The sequence below is a fragment of the Vulpes lagopus genome, chromosome 10, assembly GCF_018345385.1.
Source record: "Vulpes lagopus strain Blue_001 chromosome 10, ASM1834538v1, whole genome shotgun sequence".
In the NCBI taxonomy this organism is placed as follows: domain Eukaryota; kingdom Metazoa; phylum Chordata; class Mammalia; order Carnivora; family Canidae; genus Vulpes; species Vulpes lagopus.
Window position 1 is genome coordinate 109,538,639 of NC_054833.1, and position 23,224 is coordinate 109,561,862.

Consider the following 23,224-nt stretch of genomic DNA (forward strand, 5'->3'; position numbering starts at 1 on the left):
GCACCGCCCCCGACCCAGAGCGTGAGGGTTGCACCGTCGGCCCAGGGCGAGAGGGCACCGCCCCAGGGCGAGAGGGCGCCGCCCCCGACCCAGAGCGTGAGGGTTGCACCGTCGGCCCAGGGCGTGGTGGCACTGGAGCTGTGGAAGCTCCTGGGCGTGTGGGACGCTGCTGTTGCAAGCTCCCTGTGGGGGTCTTGGTGGTTTTGGCATCCATGGTGGGCCCCGGGACCTGGCTGTGTCAGGCTGGCCCTGCCGCTCTGAGCCTGCACAGCGGCGTCAGTCTGGCCCCTGGGAACCAGCAGCGTGCCCCAACGGCTGCCGGCCGCCTATCCCTCGCGCGCACTCAGCTCTCGCTGCCCGAGGACAAACCCGGCCCTCTGGCCACCCTCGTCACTACCTGATTGCGATGTCACTGCCTAGCCTGGAACTTATTATCCCTGCAACTCCACTCCCCCATGCTGCCAGCAAGCCAAGGAAGGGGGCTCCGGAGACCATTTAGGGAGGTCTGGATGCATTCTTCTCTGCCACCCAGGCCCAGGAGGAGGAAAATCCAACCCGATCAGGTCCTGGTGCTACCGGCGCTCACTTGGAAGTGACAGTATTGGTGAGCGCTGGGCAGATTTCCCACATCTCTTCTTCCAGTTCCCATATTGAGATTAAAAGAACAACCACCGGAAATAGGTGGAAGAATAAAAAAATATATTTAATACTTAGGATCAACTAAAAAGTAATATAAAATTACAAAACTTTTATATTTTGTCATGAATAGTACGTTTCTGATAAGGACCACTTGGATTAAATAGAAGCTTCCGGTAAATAAGGACCCCATCGGCAATACAGCACACTGCTACTAGGAGTCCAAACACCTGGAAACAAACACACTTTGTCACTGCTGTCCCGGCAGTCTGGACCTCCATCATTCACACAGGTTTTATTTGGTCCGCCCACTGGCTTCCTCTCCTGCTAGGATACTGAGATTGCTCCATCCACTTCCACCTAATGCTAAACTGGGAGGAAACTTCAAGGATCCTTTTATTCTCATTCTCAAGTTCCCTAGCTGCCTAGAGAAAGGGAAAAGATAACTTAGGTGAGCAGAAATAATATTGAAGTGGTGTGGGCTCTGAAATTAATACTTGTCGGGATCTCTTGACCTGCCCTCAATGTTCAACTGCCTTACTTATTACAAACTCTACTGAAGAAAGGGCCAAAGTTAACACCAGCTCAAGATTAAATCATTGCAACTGTAGCTGTGATAAACACTTTAGAGAACTGGAATGATAAGATGATCCAAAGTGAACTCTTAAAGGCTAGGCTACATCCACTTAAGAGTGGGATTCTAAAAGAGGCCTCAGGAGAAAAAAAAAGGTAAAGGGAATAAACTAGAACCTGGTCTTTAGGTACTCTGATGGCTATCTGAGAGCTGGCACCTGGGCTAGAAAAGAAGAATATACCTTGCATGCTATTTGGTCAGTTCCATCCAATGGCCAGGAAGTCTGGCCTCTTGGCTCTAGATACCATTCCATTTTCCATCCTGAATCTCAAACTCAGCTTCCTAGGTTCTGACCACAAAAAGTACCTCCTACCTATCCTTCCATAACTCTGGTACTCTGCATGTTACTGGTTCTTCTACCTGGAAACATCTCCCTTGTCTCCCCTTTATTCCTAGGAAGTTGCATTTCTACTGACAGAGCAAGGTAGCTACTTTCTCTTTTTTGTGGCCTGCAGTACTCTATCAATGGCTTATATACAGTTGTTTGCATTTCTGTTCTCTGTATTAGGCTCTAAGCAATTTGAGGATAAGGTGGGCTCATGTTCTAGTCCATGCTGTCAAAAGAAATATAATGTGAGTCACCAATGTAAGCCACATAATTTAAAAATTTCTAATAGCACATTAAAAAGAACAAAAAACAAGTGAAATTAATTTTAATAACATATTTTGTTTAGTCTATCCAAAATATAATTTTAATATGTCATCAATATCATAAATTATGAAATGTTATACAGCTTTTGAATTATGAAATGTTATACAGCTTTTGGTAAGTCATTGAAATCCAGTGTATATTTTAAATGTATAGATCATCTCAATCAGACCAGCCACATTCCCAGGCTCAGTAGTCATATGTAGCTAGTGGATACTGCACTGGACAGCACAACTCTATATTTTGTCAGCATCTACTAAAGTGCATATTTTTAAACAATGAATCAGTGAATGAATAAGCAAATGAGTAAAAGTACAGTTGACCTTTGAACAACATGGGTTTGAACTGCATAGGTCCTCTTACATATGAATTTTTTCCCAATAATTATAGTACAGTACTGTAAATGTATTTTCTCTTATGACTTTCTTAATAACATTTTCTTTTCTCTAGTTTACTTTATTGTAAGATACAGTGTTTAATATATATAATATAGAAAATATGTGTTAACTGTTTATATTTTCTATTTCTATTTCTATTTCTTCTTTCTACTGCTTCTTGTCAGCAGTAGGCTATTAGTAGCTAAGTTTTTGGGAAGTCAGAATTTAAAAAGTTTCAAGTGTGTGTGGGGGGATTGATGTTCAAGGGTCAGTTGTAAATCCTATGCCTTGTTCCTCTTTCTCCATAGCAGAGGGATAAGATTATCTTTTTTTTTATTCGTAAGTTTAAAAAAAAATATTTAAGGGGCGGGGCAAGATGGCGGAAGAGTAGGGTCTCCAAATCACCTGTCCCCACCAGCTTACCTAGATAACTTTCAAATCATCCTGAAAACCTACAAATTCGACCTGAGAGTTAAAGAGAGAACAGCTGGAATGCTACAGAGAGAAGAGTTTGCGCTTCTAATAAGTACAACTCGTTTTTAGCCACTCTTCACTGAGCAAAATGACTAGAAAGAAGAACTCACCACAAAAGAAAGAATCAGAAATGGTACTCTCTGCCACAGAGTTACAGAATTTGAATTAAAATTCAATGTCAGAAAGCAAATTCAGAAGTACAATAATAAAGCTACTGGTGGCTCTGGAAAAAAGCATAATGGATTCAAGAGACTTTATGACTGCAGAATTTAGATCTAATCAGGCCGAAATTAAAAATCAATTAAATGAGATGCAATCCAAACTGGAGGTCCTAACGATGAGGGTTAATGAGGTAAAAGAAAGAGTGAGTGACATAGAAGACAAGTTGATGGCAAGGAAGGAAGCTGAGGAAAAAAGAGAAAAAGAATTAAAAGACCATGAGGAAAGGTTAAAGGAAATAAATGACAGCCTCAGAAGGAAAAAAATCTATGTTTAATTGGTGTTAGGGACAGAGGACCAGAAAGCATATTTGAACAAATCATAGCTGAGAACTTCCCTAACTTGGAGAGAGAAACAGGCATTCAGATCCAGGACATAGAGAGAGTCCCCCCACCCCCAATCAATAAAAACCATTCAATACCTCAACATTTAATAGTGAAACTTGCAAATTCCAAAGACAAAGAGAAAATCCTTAAAGCAGTAAGAGACAAGAGATCCCTAACTTATATGGGGAGAAATGTTAGATTAACAGCAGACATCTCCACAGAGACCTGGCAGGCCAGAAAGGGCTGGTAGGATATATTCAGGGTCCTAAATGAGAAGAATATGCAGCCAAGAATACCCTATCCAGCAAGGCTCACATTCAGAATAGAAGGAGAGATAAAGAGCTTCCAATATAGGCAGAAACTGAAAGAGTATGTGACCACCAAACCATCTCTGCAAGAAATATTAAGGGAGACCCCGTAAAAGAAAGAGGAAGCCCAAAGAAATAATCCACAAAAACAGGGACTGAATAGGTATTATGATGACACTAAATTCACATCTTTCATTTTTTTTTTTAATTCACATTTTTCAATAGTAACTCTGAACGTGAATGGGCTTAATTATCCCATCAAAAGACTCATGGTTTCAGACTGGATAAAAAAACAAGACCCATCTATTTGCTGTCTACAAGAGACTCATTTTAGACCTAAGGACACCTCCAGCCTGAAAATAAAAGGCTGGAGAACCATTTACCATTCAAATGGTCCTCAAAAGAAAGCTGGAGTAGCAATCCTCATACCAGATAAATTAAAGTTTACCCCAAAGACTGTAGTAAGAGATGAAGAGGGACACTATGTCATACTTAAAGGATCTATCCAACAAGAGGACCTAACAAATCATGAATATTTATGCCCCTAATGTGGGAGCTGCCAAGTATATCAATCAATTAATAACCAAAGTAAAGACATACTTAGATAATAATACACTAATACTGGGAGACTTCAACACAGTGCTTTCTGCAAATGACAGATTTTCTAAGCACATCTCCAAAGAAACAAGACCTTTAAATGATACACTGGACCAGATGGATTTCACAGATATTTACAGAACTTTACATCCAAACTCAACTGAATACACATTCTTCTCACGTGCACATGGAACTTTCTCTAGAATAGACCATATACTGGGTCACAAATCAGTTCTTAACCCCTGCATATTTTCAGACCATAGTGCTTTGAAACTTGAACTCAATCACAAGAAGAAATTTGGAAGAAATTCAAACACGTGGAGGTTAAAGATCATCCTGCTAAAAGATGAAAGGGTCAACCAGTAAATTAGAGAAGAATTAAAAAGATTCATGGAAAAAAAAAAAAAAAAAAAACAACAACAACAACAAAAAAAAGATTCATGGAGGGAGATCCCTAGGTGGCTCAGCGGTTTAACACCTGCCTTCAGCCCAGGGCATGATCCTGGAGTCCTGCGATCAAGTCCTGCATCGGGCTCCCTGCATGGAGCCTGCTTCTCCCTGTGCCTCTCTCTCTCTCATAAATAAATAAAATCTTCTTAAAAAAATATTCATGGAAACTAATGAGAATGAAGATACAACCATTCAAAATCTTTGGGATACAGCAAAAATACATCACAATACAAGCATCCCTCAAAAAATTGGAAAAAACTGAAGTACACAAGCTAACCTTGCACCTAAAGGAACTGGAGAAAGAACAGCAAATAAAACCTACACCCAGCAGAAGAAGAGAGTTAATAAAGATTCGAGCAGAACTCAATGAAATAGAGACCAGAAGAACTGTGGAACAGATCAACAAAACCAGGAGTTGGTTCTTTGAGAGAATTAATAAGATAGATAAACCATTAGCCAACCTTATTATAAAGAAAAGAGAAAAGACTCTAGTTAATAAAGTCACAAATGAAAAAGGAGAGATTACAACCAATACCAAGGAAATACAAGCAATTTAAAAAACATATTATGAGCAGCTATCCACCAATAAATTAGGCAGTCTAGAAAAAATGGACGCATTTCTGGAAAACCACAAACTACAAAACTGGAACAGGAAGAAACAGAAAACCTGAACAGGCCAATAACCAGGGAGGAAATTGAAGCAGCCATCAGAAACCTCCCAAGACACAGAAGTCCAGGGCCAGATGGCTTCCCAGGGGAATTCTATCAAACATTTAAAGAAGAAACAATACCTATTCTACTAAAGCTGTTCCGAAAGGTAGAAAGGGATAGAATACTTCCAAACTCGTTCTATGAGACCAGCATCACCTTAATTCCAAAACCAGACAAAGACTCCACCAAAAAGGAGAATTATAGACCAAAATCCCTGATGAACACAGATGCAAAAATTCTCAACAAGATACTAGCCAATAGGATCCCACAGTACTTTAAGAAGATTATTCACCATGACCAAGTGGGATTTATGCCTGGGATGCAAGGCTGGTTCAACACTCGTAAAGCAATCAACATGATAGATCATTATCAACAAGAACCATATGATCCTCTCAATAGATGCAGAGAAAGCATTTGACAAAATACAGCATCCATTCCTGATCAAAACTCTTCATAGTGTAGGGATAGAGGGAACATTCCTCAGCATCTTAAAAGCCAGCTATGAAAAGCACACAGCAAATATCATTCTCAATGGGGAAACACTGGGAGCCTTTCCCCTAAGATCAGGAACACGACAGGGATGTCCACTCTCACCACTGCTATTCAACATAGTACAAGAAGTCCTCGCCTCAGCAATCAGGTAACAAAAAGAAATAAAAGACATTCAAATTGGAAAAGAAGAAGTCAAACTCTCCCTCTTTGCAGATGACATGATACTGTACATAGAAAACCCAAAAGACTCCACCCCAAGATTGCTAGAACTCATATCGGCAGTGTGGCAGGATACAAAATCAATGCCCAGAAATCAGTGGCATTTCTGTACGCTAACAATGAAACTGAAGAAAGAGAAATTAAGGAGTCAATCCCATTTACAATTGCACCCAAAAGCATAAGATACCTAGGAATAAACCTAACCAAAGAGGTAAAGGATCTATACCCTAAAAACTACAGAACACTTCTGAAAGAAATTGAGGAAGATGCAAAGAGATGGAAAAATATTCCATGCTCATGGATTGGAAGAATTAATATTGTGAAAATGTCAATGCTACCCAGGACAATTTACACATTTAATGCAATCCCTATTGAAATACCATGGGCTTTCTTCAGAGAGTTGGAACAAATAATCTTATGATTTGTGTGGAATTGGAAAAGACCCCAAATAGCCAGGGCAATATTGAAAAAGAAATTGCTATTATAGCACTATTTCATTTCTAGAATAATTCTTATCCCTTATGAAGTTGCTTGGAGCTTAATAAGGAGATGAAAAACCATGGACTGTGACATACATGGCTATCTGAGAATGGTTAGTTCTCCTAAATGGCCCATACTATGGAAAGACAAGGAAGTAGGAGGGAGATTTATTTAAGAACTTTCTGATTCACATCTCTAGATCAGAATCTAGAAAAGCCAAATGATTTTGAACCTCCTATAAGAAATCTCAGAAGAAAAAAAAAAGAAATTTCAGAAGAGTATCAGATGGAACTAAAACTCAATTATTTGATTCTTATTTATTTTGGCTTGCCTTCCTGGATAAAGTCTGATTAAACTGGCTTGCTTCTCTTCAAGTAAAGTTCAAAATAAATTCTTTAGTTATAAAGCTTCCTACCACCATGTCATGAGACATCTTATATTCCATCTGAAGAAAGATCTGGACAAAAACAAAACGAAACAAAACTGAGTTCAGAGCAATCTGTCTCACCTTAACAAGTGGTATGTAGCCTTTTCTTTAAAAGGGAGAGCTATGAGACTCATCCATGGTCTTCTGCTTGACATCAGGTTTCTCAGAGCTAAATGTAACAGATCAGTCTAGTCTAGCCCTGAATATTGATGCAGAATATATAGGAACTACAGCTTGGTTAACTTCAGTTTTAGGGTGAAATCATATTCTTCCATGTTAATCAGGACATGTACTCACACAAAAAATATGAAGCCACTAGGGACTATATACTGACCTAACAGCCCCAAGGATGAATACAGTGTAGATTTCTGTTCTTGTATCTATTTTTCAAGGAAATTTGAATACTAATTAAACCTAAAGCAAGAAATCAGAAAAACCTATACTTACCCCTCCAAGGACTATAAATGTTGTGGTTTCTGGTAACAGTGCCAACACAGATATGATTATCATGAATATTGCTGCTATCGCTGAGTTGATAATATCCTAAAACACAGAATAGCAAGGTCCGCTTTACATGAAGATCACCAAAAAATAAATCAGCTGCCTAGAGATTTTGAAATTTTCATTTTATTAAATTTAGTGGTTTTAAAAATTATTTTAGGAAATCCAAGTGCCACAGTAAAATGATGCCTATATTGCATTTGGTCTACAGCAATGCCTAGTGTTTTTCTTGACCTATGATATACCAATCATCTAACTACTTAGACTTTCCTTTTTATTTAAATGCAGTTGGAAGGAGAACTCATCTGGTTGGGACTGGATGATATATTGTGTGGAAGGTTTATAACAGAATGATACAGAATGCTAAGAGAAAATGTGGAGTTGTTTACATTGTAAATCAGACAACTTTATAATGTTACTAAAATGCAGTTAATGCAATTCATAAAAAAGCTGCACCCACTTGGCAGAAAGTAGTAATTTTCAGGAAAAAACTTTCATACATTTGCATGCAATGGCTGGCTGATTATGCTATTATTTCTGATCATGTAGTTCATTTCTCTAGTGATTTCTAGAAACAAAGCTTTGCCCTCTGAACAATGGCTTTAAGCTAGCATTTTGAATGGATGTATAGTGTGGGAAAGGTAAACTGTCTTTATTCTGGAATGATTTATATCTGTTTACAGGGAACTGTAGGCAGGAATGTATTGTTAATATACAAATATTAGACCTTAAACTGGTAATTTAGAAATGTGGTTATTAAAAAGAAAATGGGGGTGCATAGGTGGCTCAGTAGGTTGAGCATTCACCTCTTGATTTCAGTTCAGGTCATGATCTCAGGGTCATGAGATAGAGCCCCATGTTGGGCTCCACGCTCAGCACAGAATCTGCTTGAAATTCTATCCCTCTGCCTCATTCACATTCTCTCAAAAAAAAAAAAAAAAAAAAGGAAGAGTTCCATGGGGACCGGGAAAGATTAGATGCATGTAGGAAGAAAAAGTTCTCATTTGCAAGAAATATTCAGACTGTCATTGGTTCCTCTGTGTTGGATATTTTGCTGGCCTCAAGGCAGCCACACATCTACTTCAGACAGACAGCCCTGCCTCCTGTGAGTAATTCAGGAAAGTGTATATGAATGGCTTATGGGTAAAAGTGGGTTCTAGGGAGTGTACCACTCTGCAGGGACCTTATTCTGTTCATTAACCTTCTTTGTCCCTGGCTAGCTTTCCTCAATGCAGCAGCCCTCTAGTTATGGTTGTTTCTCTTCCTCTGTTCAGTCTAACCATACTTTCAGCTTTCTGGTCACCTGTCCACTTGAGGGACACCATTTTGGTCAAGGGACCTCCAGGAATACAGTCTGTGAATATTTATTTCTTCCAGGACTTATTTTGCTCTCTTTACATGTGCCAGTGTTCACCACTCCTTTTTGAAATGCTTTCCTCGCTTGCCTTCTATGACATGGGTCTCCCTTGCATTCTTTCCTGCTTTTCTCTGGCTCCTCCTCCTTTTCACCCAATATGTGGGCATTTCCCAGTTTTACCTTCAGCTTGCTTTCCATTCTTTCTTTGCCATTTAGGCCAGTCCCGGAGCTCATCTACCATCACAAGGTGATGACTTCCAAAGTTGCAGCTTTAATACCTCTCTCCCAAACTTCAGACCTGTTTTGAGTATTTCCATCTGAACATTACATAAGCAACTAAAACCTAGTATTTCTCAAACTGAACTCATTACATTCCTCTCCCTGGCCCTTCCTTAAACCTATTCTTCTTTCTGTAGTTCCTATATCATTATCATCTCAAGATACTTAAATGGCAGATATTCTTAATTCTTATGTACGTAGTCCTATCAATTCTACCCTGTTAACCCTTTCTCTACAACTACTGTTATCACTGTGTTAACCCTTTCTCTACAACTACTGTTATCACTGTAGTTCAGGCTTTTATAATTTTCATGCCTGGATTACAGAACCAACAATTTTTTTTAAAGATTTTATTTGAGAGAGAGAGAGAGAGAGAGAGAGGCGGAGACACAGGCAGAGGGAGACACAGGCTCCACACAAGGAGCCCGATGTGGAACTCAATCCTAGATTCCAGGATCAGGACCTGAGCTGAAGGCAGACGCTTAACCACTGAGCCACCCAGGCGTCCCTAGAACCAATTTTTTTTTTTTTTTAGCTGGAGAACTTTACTTTTATTCTTGAAATTTTATACGAGGAAGTCAACATTTAATTTAATAATCCATTGTTCACAATTGATTTATAAAAAATTTAATCCTTAAATTGTACATCAATATCCTATGACTCCAAATTTTATCACTCTCCTTCAAATCTGAAGAAAATGATTATTTTAAGTTCCACAGATAGCACAGTCCCACTGACACAACATTTAGTTCAAAGTCCTACACTCATGAGAATTAAGAACAGCCAGTATCAAACTGGCCTGAAACCTGATTGTGTTCCTGGCTCAAGATACCTGTAGTAAATTTGTAAATCCACACTAAGACACAAAAATAAACTAGGGTGTGATGTAATATAAAAAACTTAAAAAAAAAAAAAACTTTTCACAGCAGAGTAAAAATTAACATTAAAATGTTACCAAATTTCAACCATATTATGTTTTATCCAATTAGTTTTCAAAATGCCTAATTGTGAATCAAATGCAAAGAACATCATGTAGGATTTTTTTTAAAGTTTGCCCAGCACTTCAAAATGGTTATGGAATTAATAATAACTTTTAAAATGTCAAGGTATGCTATACATATGCACTTTTCTGCTAGGCTGGGCTAGTATCTTCCATGGCAAGATACTAAAACTATTGAATAAAATGTACTTTACAATAGGTACTTGATTAATTTCCCTGAAATTATCAACATCATTACCAAAATCTTCCAGGATTTTGTAAGATTTGATTCCTAAAATACAGTTTTAAAGTTTAACTTAAGGAGGGAAAAAAAACCCTCATATATTTGACTTTTTATGTCCTTTTTTGGTCCTTCAATGACCAAAGAGAATTTTAAACAAATTATGCTTTATGTTTCTTGGCTTAATAAAAAGCTACAATTTCTATTATCCAAATTAAGAAAAAGTATACTAATCAAAAGCTATTAATTTTGAAATATCTATGTAAGACTGTCTGTAGGTCCCCTTAGAACCTTTCCAAGCTTTTATAATCAATTATAATCAATTTTAATGAATTATGTACTAGAATCAAATTAGGTAAAGAAAAACTTATTTTGCAAAAATAAAATCACTTCCCAATATGCTTGACAGAAGCAAGCTATTCATTTTCATTTGTGTTCCATTGAAGACATAACTGAAATCTGTCCAATGGTTTATTTCCAACTGGTCCACTATGGAATTCTTCAGAATGTTTTAAGATTGGCTGTAGCTAGAGTTCTGACTTCCATTTGGAACCTGCTCTCCACTGTTTGGAGGAGGTTTTGGCTTTGGCATCTTACTAAGAATAGTTGCCATCTCTTTTCGCTCATCAAAATTCTTCCACCGCTCATACAGTTTTAAAATAACCCTGATTATTTCTAAAATCTTCTCCATATCCACAGAAAGCTCAGCAAACCACTGTCTGGCATCTTTCTGCTGAACAACACAAGGTACATGTAGACAAGCTAAAGCTATCATGAAAGGAGGATAGAGTAGGCAAAGATCCGTTCTGTAGGTATCATTCACTATCCTCCATGCAAGGGGAAGCAACATGTCTTCTTGGCCCACGTCCTGCACATACTGGAGCAAAGGTCTGTAAGGATGATACACTATCAAGCAACAATCCATTAGTTCTAAAAGATAGAATTCACATTATAATATATGGTTCATCCTATAAGGAAATTCCTTTGGAAAGGCATATGAAAATCTAGTTTTTAATACAGAAGTAGCAGCAGAAATCAATCTTGTATTTGAGACTACTACAAATTCCTCTACTTTGGATGCCAAAAACACACAGTAGGAGCCATTAACACAAGATTTTTTTTTTAATACAAGATTTATACTTTTCAGAGAATACCTGGCATAGAATCTCTTGAAATAGACTGTTCAATAACTTGTCTTAATTTTAAGATGTTCACCTAATGCTTGAATAACATTTGTAAAAAATATTTGTAATTTCCAATACTCTTCTTCTGAGAGAAACTTTAAGTCCTTCTGGCGTTCCTTCAACAGATCTTGTTTATCCAAAATCCACTGCAAATAATGGGAGCTCTGCCAAAAGTTCCCTGCCATGGAACACAGCTTGCCCTGATAAAAAAAAGCACCAGGAGGCAGAGCAGCCCGCAGAGCGACCATAGACCCAGCCCGCCCGGTAACCGTGCTCCTGGATCTCTAGAACCAAATTTTTAAGTGGTCTCTGAGACCTACGTCTAGTTTTGTTCCTCTTTAAGCCATTATTGACACTGCCCATGGCAATTTCCTAAATTGCAAGCTGCTCATGTGACTCTCATTTAAAACCCCTGAAAAGCTTACAATGCCCTTTGGGTTAAAACCCAGGGCACATAAAGGCTTGCAATGCTTTGACCTCCTACTGCTTCTCAAGACTCCACTCTTGCCCCCTCTCTTCCACAACTCAATATCCCATCCATTCAGAACTACAGGCAGGTCCTGGAGCGTCATGCTCTTCCTTCCCCTAGACTCTCACATATACTGCTTCCTCTACCAGGAAAGCCCTCTGATCCCCATACCTGCTAACTAACTACTTTTAATCCTTCAGCCCTCGACTCAGGCATAGTTTTTTTCAGGAAAGCCTATGATGATTTGGTTCCCTTCCCTGGCTGGATGCCTCCCTATGATTCTGGGTACGCATCTATCCCAGCACCTATTACCTATTACTGAATTACTCATCTGTCTTGCTTCTTGGCTACATTGAAAATTTCACAGTCATAAGATTTGTATTTTATCAAAGAACACATTACAGAAGCTGGGGATTAGCAGACATGTAACACTTGCTGAATAAATGATTCTCCTAGATCAAGAACAGAGAGGAATCTGGGTTTCATAAGGGAATAATCCCATAGTTGACCACGTAGCACCATTTCTCAGCAAAGTTTGATCCTCAGAGAACTGGAAACTAAATTTCAGTCTACACATAGGCCACTCGCCCTCTCAGTGTAGTTTGTTAAGCTTAGGGCTCCAAGTTTATTGCTAGGGTCTATAATAAATTCTAGAGAATTATAGTTTGGAGAAAAAATACTAAAATGCATTAGATTTATTAACCTTAGAAAGCAGAATGTGAAGAGCAACTATACAACTTGTTGAGTAAAGAGGATATGGACCATGCTTATGTCCTTGAAGAAATTCCTAGAATAATTTAGCCTAGCTCTTTCTGCTACTAAAGGACATTATATAATCTGAGGTCCAGCTGAAGAGGGCATTGTGATCTCTTTTCCTAGACTTCCCTCCAGTCAAATCCAGCTCTAAAAGTGTGATCAAGTAGAAGTTTAGAGAATTGCTATGAAGATCCTATTTCCCAGATTTCTCCTTTTGGGACTTTTTCAGCTTGTGATTAGCTTGAAATGTTCATCATTGGCCTTTGAAGGTGGTTCTAGAAGGTACCACTTGAAGGCATGCTTATGGTTTGAGAATAGCTCTAAACTCCTCCCTTCTTAATAGGGGTTACTAGCTTGGATATCAACACTTTGGAATCCAGGAAGATGGGACAAGTGCAGCAGAGGAAGACTTAACTGCAGCTATCAGTCCAGCCAAAGGTGGGAGTGGTAGCAAGGGGCCTTAGGAGGGAGACATACAGAAACAGGATGCTGGGGACAAAACTTAAAACAGGAGAGAGAGGTAAGGTCATTCAGTTCATCCCAGAACTGGAAAATAGTCCAGGCTAAAGGGACATGTTCACCTTAACTAGCATCTTCAACTTGCCTATTTTGGCTGTTTTCAGAACCATGTAGGCACTCTACTGGGCAGTTATTCTCAATGCTGTAAGTAGAGTAGGTAAGTTCATATGCTATTAAATAAGGTTGTATAAGATGAGTTAATTATTTAGCATTAATTATTACAGACATTCTTACGTAAGATAACCCTGTACTTCACTTCCCAGATTATTTTAGTTTTCCATTTAGAGATCCAAGATATGTAAGATTTGGATACTTGTGTATCTGCCTCCATCTCTTTCCCCAATTTTGAAGCCATCTCAATACGTACTTAAAAGGGAGATAAAGATTAAGAATTCTCTATAATTTTCTTAGCATAATCTTAAATTTAAATTTCTTTAGAAGATAAACACTTAAGTGAATTCTCCTAACAGAAGGGTCAGTCCCATCTACTGGTAGGTGGGAGCTCAGAGGAGAATTTATGCTCTGTGGTTGCACCAGTAACAACACAGAATATGGTAGCAGTGGGTAGATTTCCTCTTTCTTAAGCCTATCAGACATTCCATAAAGGCTTAAAAAACTAAAGACTAGTTTTTAAAAATGTCTATGACGGGAAAAAAACTAGTTAATTTTAATAGTAAAACTGAGCACTTACAAGCAAAGGCCAAAATAAACAGTCCATTATTCGATCAAGCCTCAGAATATATAAAAGTATGAAAAAGAAAATAACAGTGACTTCAAATCCAGTGATGACAATGTATGGTTCAGGGGCTTGTGCAATGATAAAAAAGGTCATGGATGTCACATTTAGTGCCTATAAGGATAAAAAAAAAAAGATTCAATGATTACTGAATGCAAGTTTAAGCTGTAAAAATGATCATTTCTAAAGTAATAAATGTGTTTATGCCATATATATGCACACCTAAAAGGAGAATTACTAAAATGTATGGATATTGCCTTTTTTTGTGTTTTAGGGGACTAGGCGTCCCTCTCTGTCATTCCACTTGTACAACTAATACCATCACTTTCCTTGATACCATCACTTTCTCCCTTCATCTTTTCCTACTACATATCTTTTTTTTTTCTTCTCTCAGACCTTCCAATCTCTCCTCACTGGCTTCTTTCCTTATCATAATACAAACATATCCAAGTTCTCTTCTCTTAAAACACACACACACATGCCTTCCATTCATCCTGGTCCCCAAAGAAAACTGTTTTCTACTTCTCTCTATAACGCTTTGCAAAAACACCTGTATAGTGACTGTGTAATTCCTTACCATCTGCTCATCATCACTCCTTAACTCTTAGTAATCTGGAATCTACTGTCAAATTTACACTTAGAAGGTTGCCATGAAAAATATTGGAGAAAAATTTAAAATAAATTGTTAGAGAAAAACAATTCTCTGAAGAACCCTGTGGGGGAGAAAAGGGAAAAAAAAAAAACTCTCAACAATACTGATGCTTCACTTTTTACATATTTTCTCTAACCTAAATAGAATGCAATCAGAATTGATGAATATTTTGAGTTAAAAAAAGCCTTGAAGATAATATAATTCAGTCTCATTTCCAAAGGAAGATGATATAAAACACAGAAATGTTAAGTGACCTAAAGGAAAAATAAGCTGATAGGTCTCAGGGAGTCTGTCAATGTCATGTTCTTAGAAGCTGTCATGTTACAGCTCTACCCCAAATCTCTATATTTTTGGAAAATGGTTTTGTCAAAGTTTCCCCTGGCTAGACTTTTATGACTGGTCTGTTAGCTGGTAGCATCTACATTCACTTTTATTTTTTAAAAATATTTATTCATGAGAGAGAGAGAGAGAGAGAGAGAGATGCAGAGATGCAGGCAGAGGGAGAAGCAGGCTCCATGCAGGGAGCCTGACGTGGTACTCGATCCCAGGTCTCCAGGATGAGGCCCTGGGCTGAAGGTGGCGCTAACCCGCTGAGCCACCCAGGCTGCCCTACATTCACTTTTATTTTTTATTTTTTTTTTAATTTTTAAGTTTTTTAAAAGATTTTATTTATTTATTCACTTTAGACACACAGAGAGAGAGGCAAACACAGGCAGAGGGAGAAGCAGGCCCCATGCCAGGAGCCGGTCGCGTGGGACTCACTTCATTTACTCTACCCCGGGCCAAAGGCGGGCACTGAACCGCTGAGCCACCCAGGGATTCCCCCCTACACTCACTTTTAAACCTTAAATCTATACAGGCTCATTATTCATAATTCTTTCAATCACTTTATTAGCCTAAAAATAGCTACCTTTAAACTTCTAAATTGGTCTGAGTATGTGGCAAATATAACCAGTAACTAAATAAGCCGTTCTTTTTAATTAATATAATTACGATTAGCAACATCTCACCTCAAACCACTTCATTTACTCTACTGAACCATAGTCTTGAGTTCATGGATCATGAAATCTAGGGTTACTTTTTCGGCCCCCATCCTCTGTCAACTTTTTGCACCATGGAATTTGACACTGGTGATTAATCTATTTTCTTAAAAGTTCCTATGATTTCAGTCACACTAGGTTCTTCCCCAATCCATTATTTACAGCTCTTTTATCATTACTTTTAGCCTTTGTCTCCAGTTCTCTTTTAAATATCCCACCGATATCTCACACGTTTCTTCACCACTCTGAAAACTACTTTTGCTCAAGGATTTTTCAGAATTACTAAACTTCATGAACATTTTTTAGTTCTTATCCTATGGGACCCCCATGGCCTAATTGCCATTGCCTGTCTTTTTCCTGTTTTTCTTTGCACGTCACTTTTTCCTAGTCCGTATACCCCTGCAGCGATTCTCCCTTGGTGGGCTTCTCTCCTGTCACCATCCGTTTAAGATGCTGGCGTTCCTTTGGCTTCTGTTCATGACTCGGTCGACAAGCGTGGGTCCGTGTCCCAAGTCAGTCCTCAACATCTCACACATAAAATCGTCATTTGCAATCTCTAAGTGAATACCTACAGGAATCTCCAACTCACCGCATCCAAAACTGGGCTCATCTTGCTTGCTCCTTGCCCTTAATCGTTCACACCACTCTCTATCCCGTCACCCACCCTAGAATGAATTCTGTTACCGGTGCTCCTCCCCACTCCCCACAATTTATCAATCCTCGGGTCCTGTTGATTTAATGCTAACCGTCTTGGGAACCCATCCCCTCTTCATCCCTACAGCTACAGCCCTTTAGTATCTTCCCTGAGCTACCAGGACAAAGGTATTAGGGGACAACTTCCAAAATGCAAATACGTGGGCGGCCCCGGGTGGCTCAGCGTTTAGCGCCGCCTTCAGCGCAGGGCGTGATCCTGGAGTCCCGGGATCGAGTCCCACGTCGGGCACCCTGCGTGGAGCCTGCTTCTCCCTCTGCCTGTGGCCCCTCCTCTGTCTCATGAATAAATAAATAAATAAAATGTTCAAAAAAGATGCAAAAGCGCTGCCCCGCGGCTCCCCGAGGTCTTCCGTCGTTCAGCTCCTGTTTCCTCACGCCTTGCCCACAGGACAATCGCCAAGCGTCGGGTCGTCTTCCCACCTCGGCTGCACCCGGGCGCTCAGGGGGTGCGAGCTCCGTCCTTCCCGTTGCTGAGGCCCAAGACTTTGGGGCCGCCTCGACTCCTCTCCTCTTCTTAGAGCGCGCACCGGGATTCCCTGCCGCCTGCCGGCCCCGCGGCGGTCCCCGCCCGACCCCCCCCCCCCCCCGCAGCCCTTCGGTCCCTCTGACCCGGTGCGGCCAACGCGGCAGGCGGCTCCCTGGGCCGAGCGAGCGCGTCCGTGAAGCCCGGGCAGGAGCGGCCTCGGGGCGCACAGCGTCTGGCCCGGGCGCCGTCCCCCGCGGCCCTGCGCGCACGCCCAGCACGCCCCGCCCGGCCCGGCCGGCCTCACCAGCCGCAGCATCTTCACGTGGCCTTTCACGCTGAAGCAGAAGGGGCGGTGCTTCGGCTTCAGGTTCAGCGTCGACATCACGCCTGCGGACGCGGCAGCAGCGCTTCTCCCCCTCAGGCCGCCGCCTCAGCGCCCCGCTCCGCCGGGCCTCGCGCCGCCACAGCAACCGCCGCGCCCGCCGCGAGGCGCCCGCAGGATTCCCGCCCTCGCGCGCGCATGCGCACGTCCCCGCGGCTCGCGCTCCTACGCATGCGCTTCACGGGGGCCGGCCGCTCGCCGCCGGGGCTCGCCTGGGGCACTTCCGGGGTGCGGCGGGGAGCCACGTGGGGGGCTCCTCCCAGCACCGCCCTCCTCGCACTGTCAGGCTTCCCTGCCGGGAGCGTTTCCGGAGGGGTGTGCACGCGGGGGATGGGGGGTGCGCTGGAACCCCTTGCAGGGCCACCCCGGGACGCTGAGCATCTCTAACACCAACTCAGGATTTCCCCTGGTCACCCCGGCTAGAGTGGCCACCATCACTCTCCCTTCATGGCACTGAACACTAGCTGACATGTATCTTAAGAAAAAAATTGCGGGACGCCCGGGTGGCTCAGCGGGGGGGCACCTGCCTTTGGTTCAGGTCTGATCCCAGGATGCGGGATCGAGTCCTCACATCAGACTCCTTGCGAGGAGCCTGCTTCTCCCTCTGCCCGTGTCCCTGCCTCTCTCTCTCAGTCTGTGTCTATCGTGAATAAATAAATAAATCTTAAAAAAAAAAAAAAGAATATAAATTGCACAAAAGCAGGAGCCTGCCACCATCCGCTACTCTCCCTGAAGGGTTGCCAGGGTCTGGCACATACTGGATGTAGAATATGTGTATTCTGAATCAATGGCCTGGGCCTCCTGCCCTGCCCCTGCCCCCGGGGGATCACAGTCTGATCCAACAGCCTCACCCCAAGTCACAAACACGTGGAACTTAATCCTGAAGTTTATGGAGGACACGTTTTCCCTGTGCTAGGTCTGTGGCAGGTATTACAGAAAGCGTCAGATGGGGTTGTGGTTTTCTGGTAGAGCTAGAGACTGAGTGAACCCTCTCGCAAATGACTTCTCTGTCCTAGTAGCATCTTGTATTTCTGAGAAAGGTAGGAAATGCTTCCACCCAAGCACTAGGATGGGCATGCCCACACAGTTCTTACTGCATCAGCTTGGGTTTCAGGGCCTGGGCCTGTTGAATTATATATACCCCATCTGCCTCACACCTGGGCTGAATTTTTGCTCCCTGACTATAGATGAGATTTACAGACTGCCTTCCCACCCCTAGTTGTCTGTTCGGTTGGAATTTGGTTGTGCCTTTCTTAAAAGATAAACTGAGGTATATTAATTTTTAATAGTTTAAACAAAATTTGGGCAGCCTGGGTGGCTCAGCGTTTTAGCGCTGCCTTCGGCCCAGGGTGTGATCCTGGGGAGCGGGGATGGAGTTCCCCCTCCGGCTCCCTGCGTGGAGCCTGCTTCTCCCTCTGCCTGTGTCTCTGCCTCTCTGTCTGTGTCTCTCATGAGTAAATAAATAAAATCTAAAAAAAAAAAAAAAGAATTTAAACAAAATTTGATTCAGTCAGCATCCAATCTAGTGGATAGAAGGGAGCTCCAAAGAGCTGTACAAGATAAAAGACCTATAGGCAAAAGGAAGCCAGAAGAAGAAAGTTACACTGGCAAAAAAGCTGGCTGGTTGTTGCAAGGTTACTTTGCTTTAGGGGATGGCAGGGGTATATCAAGCAGCCAAACTAAATAGTATTGATCAGGCTATTTTCTGATGGACTGGCCTTAGCTTCCATTTCTGGAAACAAGATAATAATTAAGTCTTGGCTGGGGGAGGGGGGTGCTTAGCATAAGCAAACTCTATTTGAGCCTGTTGTCTGTTTTTTGTTTGTGTTTTTTAACACTTTCTTGAGCCATCTAATACATTGACAGTCTAGACCCTGGAAATGTCAAAGTTTGGAGGAAAGAGCGTAGGCTGTGAGGCAAGAAAGCTGGCTTGAGTTCCAGCTTCACCCCTTAATGAATACTTCTGATCATTTTCAACAAGTTCCCGAAGTTTTCGGAGGATCAGCTCAGCTAGGATTCTGGGAGTGACAATACCCACTTGCAGGATTGTTGGGAAGAATAAATGACCCCCCAAGTGTGTGCCAAGTGCCTGGGGGGAACACGTGCCAATTAAGTAAGCACCACTCATTAATCAAGCCACGGTTTGGGGGTGTTGTTGGCCATCCCGACCCCTCCTCCCCCGCCCCAAATCGGCGGTTCATCCTGCCGGCACCCCGTTAGAGGCAAGGTTTCCTGGCTGCAAAGGGCTCCGCCGTCGCCTGGAATTGCTTCCCTCCTCCGGCCGAGGGCGAAACGAGCTCCGGTCTCTTTAAGAGCCGGGCCCGGCGGGCGCGGGGGGGGGGGGGGGGGGGCGGCGCGCGCTCGCGGCCTCGCGCAGGAAGCTCCGGGCCGCGGGGTGGGCCGGGCCATGCTGCTGCGGCCGCTGCGGACCTGGGGGGCCCGGGCGGCGCGACGCCAGGGCCCGGGGAGCCCCGCCTGGAGCCCAAGGCCGCGGGGGGCGCCGCGCCGGGCCCCGCCTCGCGGTAACGCGGATCTCCCTAGCTCCGGGCCGCGGCTCTCGCTCCCTGCGCGGCTGCCGGAACCCGAAACTACCCCTGGGGCGGGGCGAAGGGGGAGCAGAGGGGGCGGAGGGGGGCCGAGGGGGCGGGGGGAGCAGAGGGGGCCGAGGGGGGCGGAGGGGGCGGGGGGAGCAGAGGGGGCGGAGGGGGGCCGAGGGGGGCGGAGGGGGAGCAGAGGGGGCGGGGGGAGCAGAGGGGGCCGAGGGGGGCCGAGGGGGGCGGAGGGGGCGGGGGGAGCAGAGAGGGCGGAGGGGGAGCATAGAGGGCGGAGGGGGCGGGGGGAGCAGAGGGGGCGGAGGGGGGCCGAGGGGGGCGGAGGGGGCGGGGGGAGCAGAGGGGGCCGAGGGGGGCGGAGGGGGCGGGGGGAGCAGAGGGGGCGGAGGGGGGCCGAGGGGGGCGGAGGGGGCGGGGGGAGCAGAGGGGGCGGAGGGGGGCGGAGGGGGCGGGGGGAGCGGAGGGGGCCGAGGGGGGCGGAGGGGGCGGGGGGAGCAGAGGGGGCGGAGGGGGGCGGAGGGGGCGGGGGGAGCAGAGGGGGCGGAGGGGGGCCGAGGGGGGCGGAGGGGGCGGGGGGAGCAGAGGGGGCGGAGGGGGGCGGAGGGGGCGGGGGGGAGCGGAGGGGGCCGAGGGGGGCGGAGGGGGCGGTGGGAGCAGAGGGGGCCGAGGGGGGCCGAGGGGGGCGGAGGGGGCGGGGGGAGCAGAGGGGGCGGAGGGGGGCGTTGGGGGAGGGGGAGCAGAGGGGGCCGAGGGGGGCGGAGGGGGGCGTTGGGGGCGGCCCTCGGCACCTGCTGCACCTGCTGCACCTGCTGCACCTGCTGCAGACGCCCGGGCGCTGCGAGGGGGTGGGGCGGGCAGCCGGGCGGCGGGGGTGGGGGGAGGGGGCTCCGGAGAGCAGAAAGACCCTCCCACCCCCGCGGGCGGGGGGCTGCTCCCGTCCGGGTCCCGCTCTTGGCCTTGGGGAAGACGGAGGCCGGGAGCTGCAGTCCGCAGTCCGGGGAGGGCGGGGGCGGTTTAGTCTCTGACTTCCTGCTCCCACTGGGTGGAGGCTGCCCCTTTCCGAGCGGGGAACCGCCGCGGTCGCAGCCAGGGTGTAGCGTTCTTTGGTCTTGGGCCGCGCGGGGCACCTCCAGCGTCCGTGTGATGTCAGCCCCGAAACCCACGCACGCTGCCCACTCTTAGCCGTGGGGTCCCTGTGGAGGCCACCCTGTGTTTTGACTTGCCGGACCCATCTGTGAGGATCGTAAATATGAAATGCATGGAAAGTGGAAAGTACGACCTACCGAGTGCAAAAAAAGCTGAGCACAGTTGGGGCCCGGCGGTGCCAACAGGCCCGGGGCCGCCCCTGCGCAGTGTGTCTCGCGTGTAGGTAGAGAGCAGTGGCAGGTGTGCCTCCGTCCACCCCTGGGGGGACTCCCATGTCGATGACAGACAGGCTTAGGCCAGGGAGGAAGCATAAATATTACTGTTTCTGTGGTGGTTTCCAAAATTAGGACAAAGAAGACTGAATTACTCAAAGCTGACTTTAAACATGGACTTCTTTCTTTTGTAGATAGAGAAAATGAAAAAGAGAAAAAGTCAGTGGTAAGTCCCTCTTTTATGTGCATGCCCCAGTGTAGGATTGTATGTATGTAAACAGAGTGGGAGATTGTATCTATATATATATAGGGAGGGAGAGAGAGGGAGCGCTGAGCTGAGAGAAGGAATATGTGCACATATTAAAAACAGAAATATAAGAGGAACTCCGCGGATGAGGAAGTCTGTCTTCACCCCCGGGCCTCAGACCCCCTTCCCAGAGGCCACCTGTTACCAGGTTCTAGTATCCTTATCAAGAGTCTTTACATGTATTCATAGCCTTTAGGTGGATTGGACTGTTAGCTTGATGAAAGATTACAAAAGGATTTGAAAAATGCTTACCTTCTTGGGTTAGTGGGTGGCAGCCTGGCTGTGAGGGCAAGTCTGCTGACTCCTGCCCCCTGCCCTCCAGTGCTGAGACTAGTGGGGTGCATGGGGGTTTCAGAGAGAATCCGTGGGGGTCCACAGACATGGGTTCAGCCAGTGTACCAGTGTAGTGACTTTGAGATGCCAGCTGTGGGGTTTAAGGGCCTGGGGCTGGTATGGGGTTTAAGGTCAAAGAAGGCCCAGCTGGACGTGCTCATGCAGACATTGGAGCCTTTAGCTGGCTAGGGTAGGGAGCAACATTTTGATCACCGTCAATCCAGAGGCTCAGTTCCTGGAGGGAGCTAGAAGTTGGTAGCTTCTGTGGATCAGGAGGGAGTGGTTTGGTGGGTGATGTCAGGAATAGCTTGGCTGGGATCTGCAGAGGGCAGAGAGGCTGGGTAAGCCCTCTGGGGTATTTAGGGTGATGGAAAGGGCCTGGGAAGGAGTAAAGTTGCATGAAGGGGATCGATGATTGAAACACTTGAGATGGGGGATCCCTGGGTGGCTCAGCGGTTTGGCGCCTGCCTTTGGCCTAGGGCGCGACCCTGGAGTCCCGGGATCTAGTCCCACGATCTAGTCCCGCGTCAGGCTCCCGGCATGGAGCCTGCTTCTCCCTCTGCCTGTGTCTCTGCCTCTCTCTCTCTATGTCTATCATGAATAAATAAATACATTAAAAAAAAGAAAAAGAAACACTTGAGATGTGTGGAAATGTGTTGAAATGAGAGGCGGGGTGGGTTCTGATGATAGGCATCGCAGAGGGAGAAGGGGTATTATGTTGAGCTGGCTGAGAATTGATGCATTATTGTGCTATTAATTGAGCTAGCACTGATGTGAGCCAGGCCTATCCGGGGTGCTTTCAGGCATGCAAGTAAGTCCATGGGAGGTGGCATGTAGCCTGCATTTAGGCCTGGGGCTACTCTTAATCATTCAAATCCTCTGAGTTCCTGGGGACCAAACAGCCCCTGTCATTAGTGAGTGCCTGGTCTGATGGGGAGCAAGGCAATCAATAGGACCCTGGTAGTTCTAGAATAGCAGTGATTCTGGGGGCTGTGAGTAGGGAGCAGGGCTTCCAGAGGACAGGGACTGAGGGGAGCCTGGGGGAGCCTTGAAGCATCCTGGGAAATGAAGCAAAAGGGGAGGCAGGAATGTTGGAGCAGAGGAAGTTGCAAGTGTGAGTCATAGAAGGAAGAGAACCTGCAGGCCCGAGACTCCAGTCAGTCCCCAGAGAGCTGGCGAGGAGGGACTGGAGACAGGTTCCCAATACCTAGGGCCCCTAAAAGACTCGACCGGATGTGATCTGGTTTGCCTCTCCGGAAGAGATGGTGGTGAGGGATGCCTGGATGGCTCAGTGGTTGAGTGTCTCTCTGCCTTTGGCTCAGGTTGTGATCCTGGGGTCCTGGGATCGAGTCCCACATCAGGCTCCCCACAGGAAGCCTGCTTCTCCCTTGGCCTACGTG

The 23,224-nt window shown here is 45.0% G+C and overlaps 2 protein-coding genes and 1 pseudogene across 8 annotated transcripts in view; 1 reads left to right on the forward strand and 2 right to left on the reverse strand.

Moving 5' to 3' along the window:
• Positions 1 to 635: 635 nt before the first annotated feature.
• On the reverse strand, positions 636 to 17,370 carry LOC121500142 (chemokine-like factor). 3 transcript variants are annotated; one of them, XM_041771609.1, is made up of 4 exons: positions 17,197 to 17,370; positions 13,976 to 14,134; positions 7,447 to 7,542; positions 636 to 866 (listed from the first exon to the last, which is right to left on the reverse strand). In XM_041771609.1, the coding sequence occupies exons 1-4, from the start codon at positions 17,272 to 17,274 to the stop codon at positions 750 to 752; spliced, it is 450 nt and encodes a 149-aa protein (XP_041627543.1). In that variant the 5' UTR covers positions 17,275 to 17,370; the 3' UTR covers positions 636 to 749. The 3 variants fall into 3 exon arrangements, with proteins under 3 accessions (XP_041627543.1, XP_041627545.1, XP_041627544.1); XM_041771611.1 differs by lacking the exon at positions 13,976 to 14,134; XM_041771610.1 differs by lacking the exon at positions 7,447 to 7,542.
• On the reverse strand, positions 10,868 to 11,826 carry LOC121500141 (annotated as a pseudogene).
• A 2,260-nt stretch (positions 17,371 to 19,630) lies between the features above and the next one.
• Positions 19,631 to 23,224, forward strand: part of TK2 (thymidine kinase 2) — a 29,357-nt gene continuing 25,763 nt past the window's right edge. For 3 of the 5 annotated variants that reach the window (XR_005990331.1, XM_041771745.1, XM_041771746.1), the window contains exons 1-2: positions 19,631 to 19,796; positions 21,379 to 21,410. Coding sequence is in view for 2 of the 5 variants with exons in the window: in XM_041771745.1 (XP_041627679.1) it covers positions 19,682 to 19,796; positions 21,379 to 21,410 (147 nt within the window). In the remaining 3 variants the exon portion in view is untranslated. Of the gene's footprint in view, positions 19,797 to 20,565; positions 21,411 to 23,224 lie in introns of those variants that run through there. The other 2 variants (XM_041771748.1, XM_041771747.1) reach the window with 2 other exon arrangements.